Source organism: Gadus morhua, chromosome 20 (genome assembly GCF_902167405.1).
Source record: "Gadus morhua chromosome 20, gadMor3.0, whole genome shotgun sequence".
Classification (NCBI taxonomy): domain Eukaryota; kingdom Metazoa; phylum Chordata; class Actinopteri; order Gadiformes; family Gadidae; genus Gadus; species Gadus morhua.
Window position 1 is genome coordinate 13,456,598 of NC_044067.1, and position 7,500 is coordinate 13,464,097.

Here is a 7,500-nt window from a genome sequence, read left to right on the forward strand (position 1 = left end):
ACAGCACCCAACCATGTCTGTCTCGACGCAACGTCCCCTGAACATATGCAACAAGATCACGAGTAAGACGTGGAGCGCCGTGGCGATTCTTCAGGGTTCATCCTGTGGTGTCCTGGTGGCCGTCCGAAAAACTTGCCTCTGCTTATGAAGGCGGGCAGACGTGCCTCAGCGACACACAGCCCGCCCTCACCCCCTGTCTCCCCCCCTCTCTCACACCCTGTCTCCCCCCTCTCTCACACCCTGTCTCCCCCCCTCTCTCACGTCCTGTCTCACGCCCACCCTCACATGACTCCACTGCGACCTTCATGGAGTGTTTTTGTTTTTGTGCGTGTGCGGTCATGCAGGGGATGGAAAAGGTGACACATGGCCAAACTACACGAAAGAGATAGAAAAAGATCAAAAGTTCATAATAAAGAATGTGTGTGTGTATGTGTGTGTGTGTGTGTGTGCGTGTGTGCTTGTTTTATAAGTATGCGGGAGGGTTTGGGCTTTGTGCGTTTTTCCGGCATCTATTGTTTTGTGTGTAGATTTGAAATAAAGTTCATAAAGTGCAACATAAAGATAATCCACCTACATAAAGCCTTAATATCTATACCTATACGTACTACACACACATCGCAGGGTTTCCCTTTAAGTGATCACGCAGCCATTCCTGCAAAAACAGCAAAAGCAGAGTCCTTTTGGAGCCAAGGGCCAAAGGTCAAAGGGGCCTGAGTTTATGAACGGAACGCTAGACTGAACGAGTTGGGTCAACAGCATGTCACTTTTAAGTGAGACAGCATACCCCTTCACAAGCATATCTCCCATCTTTCCCTGGACCGCTAACACTTTGAACAACCGCAATCCTACTATACCATCCACCATTGATGTTAATACTTCTCTCATGTTGACCTGAGTCACAAGCCCAGGATTTCTTGTGGGAGACTAGATCCATCGGTTTTCTTTGCACGTTTCTATAATGGTATATGCTTTCCCACAAATGGTTCCCAACAGATTCACGCATAACACTAAGCAGACGGCAGATTGATGTGGAAAGCAAATGCATACGTATTTAAACAACCCAACATACAGGCTGTTTTTTGCCAGGCATCGATGTATGCCTGGTGAGACAAAGCGGGTGTCTCCCTCCACCATGCAGGAGAAACACCAAGCTGACTGTGAGATCGCTATGGTAAGGTGTTGAGGAACGTGCAGTCAGGTAAATCTAGCAAGCTGTCCTTTTCTTGTTTGTCTTTTTGCTTCTTGCAACATGAAGGTGCTCTGCTTCCTCCTGCCCTTGTGTTGTCTACTGTTTGCTATTGTCTTTGTTTTCCTTTATTTATTCAGAATTCATTTAAAAAGTCCATTAATAATAATAATTGTGTTATAATAATAAAAACAACATTGATAATTATAATTGTTATTACTATTGTAATCATTATTACTATACACTGTTTGGCAGAAGAAATACATTCACATGGAGAAATGTGTGTGTGAAAGGATACCGCTGCGTGGTCCACTTTTAGTGGTTGCACACAATATTCATCAATTCCGTTTGGGAATTTGGGAATACCCGTGCCCCTGCGACCAGAGACTTGATCCTGTGGACTTTGAGGTGAAACGCTCAGTTGCAGACCTCAGGGAGAAGACGCGTCCTTTGGAGAAGTTGATCCTGTGCTGTGAAGAAAAGTTGTGTCAGCCGCTCTATTTGTGAGTGATGCATGTGAACACCACATGTGGCAAGTGTTTGAGTGAGTGTGTGTTGGTTTTATATGTGTGTGTGTGTGTGTGTGTATGTGTTAAGTGTGTGTTTGCCTGTGTGCACGTGTGTTGTATATGTGTGCATGAGTTTAACTGAATATGCTCGTGTGTGTGCGTGCGTTTCTGTGTGTGCCTCTGTGTATATGTACATATGTTTATGTGTGTGTGCGTGTTCCTGTGTGCACGTGTGTGTTGGTATGTGTGGGTCTGTGTGTATGTGTACGTGTGTATGGGCTTCTGCTCGTGCGCGTGTGTTTGTATGTGTGTGTGTGCGTGTGTGTATGTTTGTGCTTATGCGTGCGTGTGTGTGTGTGCGCATGGGCTTATGCTCGTGTGCATTTGTGTGTGTGTGTTTGTGCTTATGCTTGTGTGTGAAAGTGTATGTGTGTGTAAGTGTATGTGTGTGCGTCTGCATGAGTGAGTTTGTGTGTTAGTGTGTGCGTGTGACTGTGTGTGTGTGGCAACATGGTCGAGGACTGCGATCGCTCCAGCGGTCTATAATGAAGGATTCTCGGGGTTGAAGGAAAATACATGGTGTGCCGTAAGGAGTTCTGTGAGTGATTTAGATAGCAGCTGATTCAGAAGGGAGCAGTCTCTTCAGTGGCCAGGGCAGTGTGGCGCTTCAGCACTAAGACTGTAATTGCAGTGTAAGGCATCTGGGACCTGCGTTGATGGAGTCCATATGTTCCTTGTGATCACTTCAGAGGAAGAGGAATGATAAGAAGAAAGCACAAAGGCAGCACCGGGTAATCAATGTGATTGTGACTTCCACTCTTCCTACAATTACAATACAAATATATATATGTCCATGTGATGAAGGAGAGATTATTCAGAGAGGATATGTGCCTAAAAATAATGATTCACTCTCTCAAACTCTCTCTCTCTCTCTCTCTCTCTCTCTCTCTCTCTCTCTCTCTCTCTCTCTCTCTCTCTCTCTCTCTCTCTCTCTCTCTCTCTCTCTCTCTCTCTCTCTCTCTCTCTCTCTCTCTCCCTCTCTCTCTCAATCTTTCTCTCTCTTTCAGTAGAGCTAGTCTGGAACACAGAACGCCCTAGGGAACTCTCTTCTCTTCCCCGTCTAACGTTTCAGCGCAAGCATCTCCATGTGATTATGACTAATCACCAATAAAACACTGCTGTTGTTCTCCTGCATACACTCACCGTCCACCATGATGGTTTTAACACAGCCTAGTCGGAAAATGTCTGTCCAGCTCGAAGAAGTTGATGGGAAAGACAGTTAAAGGAGGATGATGATTATGATGCTAATAATGATGATGATGATGATGAGGATGATGATGATGTTTCCCCCCCCCCCCCTAATGACACAACTTTTGAATCGGTGATCAACACTGGCCAGGAACCGAGCTGAACCCTTCCAGCGATTTTTTCAGGGACATTCTTCAATCCGTTAAGCAGCTGTCCACTGAGAGGACTTAAGAGGACGTTTTTAATAAACCAACGCCCAAATGACCACTCCTTCTGACACGCAAGCAAAGGCAATACATTTCTACCGACATCCAGACGGTAGACATTAAAAGATTTCTCCGGAAGTTCATTGGATACGGACATGCAGAACGCCCCTGTCAGTTTGTTTTTCATCTGCCGTATTATAGGCAACTTTGCCAAGGCCATCTGGTGAGAGTGGACCTGCTAGAGGCCAGTGGTTTGGAACTGGGAGCCTTTGATTTAGGCAAGGCCTTAATTAGAATTTTGCCAAAATGGATGATGTTTATTTCTTCAGTTTAGAGGAAATGGACAAGATTTTGTGTGGGGATGAAAGAGCCTCTGTAAAGGAAAATCATCCCTTCGTTTACCAAGTTTGTTTTATTTTTTTGTATGAACGGTTTACATGCAGCCAAGCTCACGGGCTAAATATAGGCTAGACAAGCTCTCTGCTTCAATGGGAAACACAGAGAACTGTTTTTTATGCATCACAAAGGGGGAAAACCCCTGTGAAAAATGGGGGAAGCTATGGTTTATTTGAAGGATTTAATGGTGTGAGCAAGTGGGAGTGAAGGGTCCTTTGTCGGCTTTGTGGCGAATAACTTGAGGATGACGCCAATGACTCCAACTTTTTGTTACAAGCCTACCTACCAGTGAGGGTTGCCAGGGGAGGTTGCCAGTACGTTAAAACGTATATCCGTCGAACAAGACTCAATCCGAGAAAAAAACCTAAGGAAAAATAAAAAATATAAATTAAATTTAGACATCCAACATACAGTTTTTAGCCAACTGTCTCAAATAACAACATTACTTTGAGACAGTTACTTTCAAATAAGTACACCTCGATAAGGGGGGTTATCCGTCTGAACTGGCAACCCTGCTTACAGTCAGGTCCTGACGCTCCCGGACTCGGGAGGCTGAGGTCGGTCGGCTCTGCTGTGGATAGTTCTGGGAAAGCCGCCAGAGTTCTCTGGCCAACGGGAGCAAGAAAACCAGAGCTAGTTATACCACACGCTCAGACTCCACGCAGGTCCCTCCAAAGCCCAGAGCAGCGACAGACACCGAACTTTTGCAAGTAGGCCTAGATCATCTCTTTCGATTGAGATATTTACATTTTATAAGCTTTGTTTCTATTGTTGAATGATCTTTTCTTTGAGCTTAAACGCATGGGACAGTCGTAATACATTTTGATCTACTTTTTTTTCTTTTTCTCACGTCTGCAAAAGATGTTCGATATTGACTACACATATATTTTTTAACGGAATACAAACTGACGAAGTCCGTTTTAATGGAATCAAATTGACAACGTGAGTTTTAGTGACATCACATTCTGGATATTCGCCAATGAATACTTTTGCACCTGCTTTGTACTAATTTCTGAATATAGGCCTACCACAAGGCCCCAGTGGGTTTCCATCGCGTAAGATAGCCCACGCAATATGCTTTAAAACAGACGTTTATTATGCGCCTTTTTCTGCAGCGCATGTCTTCCTCTGAAGTTGGTTCATAAACAAACCGACGCGGTAGAGACGCGCCGCCGCAAGTAAGGATTTGCTCACTTGCGAGTCTTAACTTTGTCATCCCCCCCGAGAATGCTGGGGAAGATTCTACTCAGCGTCGCTCTCGTGTCTCTTCTGACATGGACAGGTGATGCCGACCAGGAGGCTCACGCCAGGCAAATTCAGTCGCACAGACGCACGAGACAGCGACGTCTCCAAACACAACCTGGCGCGACGGGTAAGGAGCGGCGCCTTGGCGCGGGGTTGCGCCCTGGCTCTGGGTCAGCGATATCGGTCTTGGGTCAGAAACACGGGGAAGTGTTTCAGGCTGACCAGAATGTCGATGCAACGGCCAGGACGGGGTTGCCGCAGAGGAGAAGAGGTGTTAGGCGCCGGCCCGGATCTGGAGGAACCCAACAACCTGGGCTGGGGAGCGTACCCCGGCCGAACGCTATGATAAAGGACGAGGCGACTCCTCCCGGACCGAGACAGAGATTCTCTCGAATGCCGAGCGGCTCGAGCTCGCCAAATTTGCTCGCAAGCTTTGCCGGGAAAAACCGCGTGCTGGTGATTTCAGCGCCACATGAGTCCGATGGTTATTACCGCATGATGATGTCCCTTTTGAAGCCAGAGGTCTACTGCGAGCTGGCGGAGCGCCACGTGCACCAGGTTGTCATTTTCCACCAGGAAGGGGAGATGGGCGGCAAAGTGAGGAGGGTCACCCCAGAGGGCAAGGTGATGGAGGAGCCGCTGGACACCGGCCTCATCCCCAGACTCATGACCTTCCTCAAATTAGAGAAGGGTAACACTATCCAATTTATCACTTCTAGAAGTCTGCATGCTGATTATTATTTACTTGACTGCAATCGAGCCCAATTCCCCCCACCCCTCAGAATACAGACACCAAATAACTGCAAAATAATAGTAATATTAAACATGGACACTAACTCTAACTCAATCAACTACAACTCGACCCCTACCCTCCCAAGACCAAACACCAGAAATAAACCAATAATAACAATACATCTGGCGGGGTAGGTAAGAGTTGAGAGTTGTTAAGAGAGAGCACGCAGCTCCCTACATTTCTCAGACATTGACAAATGTTGCAATTCAAGTACTTGTAATCGAGAGGCAATATAGGTTCCCTAAACCAATCAGGTAAGAGATGCCCTGATTGGTCAGAAATGAGTCGGAGCGGTCTTAACGCAGGGCACAGTCCATCTCACAGCTCAATCCTCTCCCCAATAGACACTGTAATGGGACAGTAATTGTATGTTTGTTTGTATGTTTTTTGTATGATTGTTGTATGTTATTTAACCTTTATTACTCAAATATATGACCCTAATAGCTATACGTTCGGATGGCTCTTTATCTTAAATGTTTATGCACGATTGACGTGGCTCAAAATTCCCACCACAAAACATATCAATCTCACCTACAGGCTACAGCACCTTTCAATAACACCAGACCATAATAACATGTGTGCTGCTGCGTGCGTAGGGAAGTTCGGGATGGTGCTGCTGAAGAAGACCCTGCAGGTGGAGGAGCGCTACCCCTACCCCGTGAGGCTGGAGGCCGTGTACGAGGTCATCGACCAGTCGCCCATGCGCCGGCTGGAGAAGCTGCGGCAGAAGGGCTTCGTCCAGAAGTGCAAAGGGGCCGGCGTGGAAGGGCAGGTGGAGGAGGGCGTGCTCACAGGTGAGAGAGAGAGAGAGAGAGAGAGAGAGAGAGAGAGAGAGAGAGAGAGAGAGAGAGAGAGAGAGAAAGAAGACTGGGAGTGGGGAGTCGTGGTAGGAGATAATCCCTTTTTACTTACTTGAGAGACTGGGAGATGACGGATAGGTGAAGACATAACCGTAGCCGTAATCCAAGGTTGTAGCTTTAGGGATTAAATGGTGCTATCTTACAGATCGATAAAGCAGCTGCGCAACTGACCGAAAAATACCTGGTCTAAGTGCACTAGCGGATAGCGCAGTTGGTTTTGATATTTTGACGTACCATTGCAGGTAGGAACTGCAATAAAAGCTTACACACCAGTAGGCTATACACTAGCACAAACTGAAATATTATGATGATGAAGTTGATGTGGAAAAAATAGGGGCTGCGTGAATGAACATTGTAGTAGGCTATGCCATGCGTTATAATAATAACAATAATACATTTGAGAGAAACAGGCTATATCCAAGCCTTCCAAAACAAAATCTCATTGTAGGGTAAATGATTACGTTGGTTAAATTATTTGGGAAAAAAGAGCTGATACAGCTGTAATAAGTTGCAAATAAGTGCATCCGCAAACACCGTACAGCAAACACATATTTTCTTGACACAGACATTGTGTACATGCCCATAACTTTCAGGATTGATGAGTATTTGATTGTGAGAAAACATTGTTTTACCGTGAGTGAGTGTTTAAAAGAATGAATGAATGCAGGTGTGCGTGTGTGCACCCATCTGTTTAAACACACGCAAACTAAACACGTAACGCATAATACAGTCCATGGCAATGTATATTGACGGGGGGAAACATGCTTATTATGAACAGAAGTCGATAACGATAATGTAAACAATACTGCTAAGAAACGATGTTTGTTAATGTAATGTTGCATATCATTAAATAGACCCACGGTTGCGGTCAAAGGACCGCATATCATGTGTGTTAAGGTTTCTTTGCCGAAATTTACATGACGACTCAGTATTTCTGAAGTTGGAGAAGAAAACGCTATATATGTGAGAATTAGGCCATATTATTTGGCCATAAACTGAGCCATTTGAAGTTTGAAATTCATGTGGTCATGCATCTGTCTCATCGGTCAAAATATCA

The 7,500-nt window shown here is 45.5% G+C and overlaps 1 protein-coding gene across 1 annotated transcript in view; it reads left to right on the forward strand.

Moving 5' to 3' along the window:
* The first annotated feature begins 4,091 nt into the window (after window positions 1–4,091).
* Window positions 4,092–7,500, forward strand: part of ccdc80 (coiled-coil domain containing 80) — a 14,005-nt gene continuing 10,596 nt past the window's right edge. Inside the window, exons 1-2 of the mRNA XM_030343463.1 lie at window positions 4,092–5,481; window positions 6,180–6,377. Of these exons, the coding sequence (XP_030199323.1) occupies window positions 4,773–5,481; window positions 6,180–6,377 (907 nt within the window). The 5' untranslated portion in view covers window positions 4,092–4,772. The remainder of the gene's footprint in view (window positions 5,482–6,179; window positions 6,378–7,500) is intronic.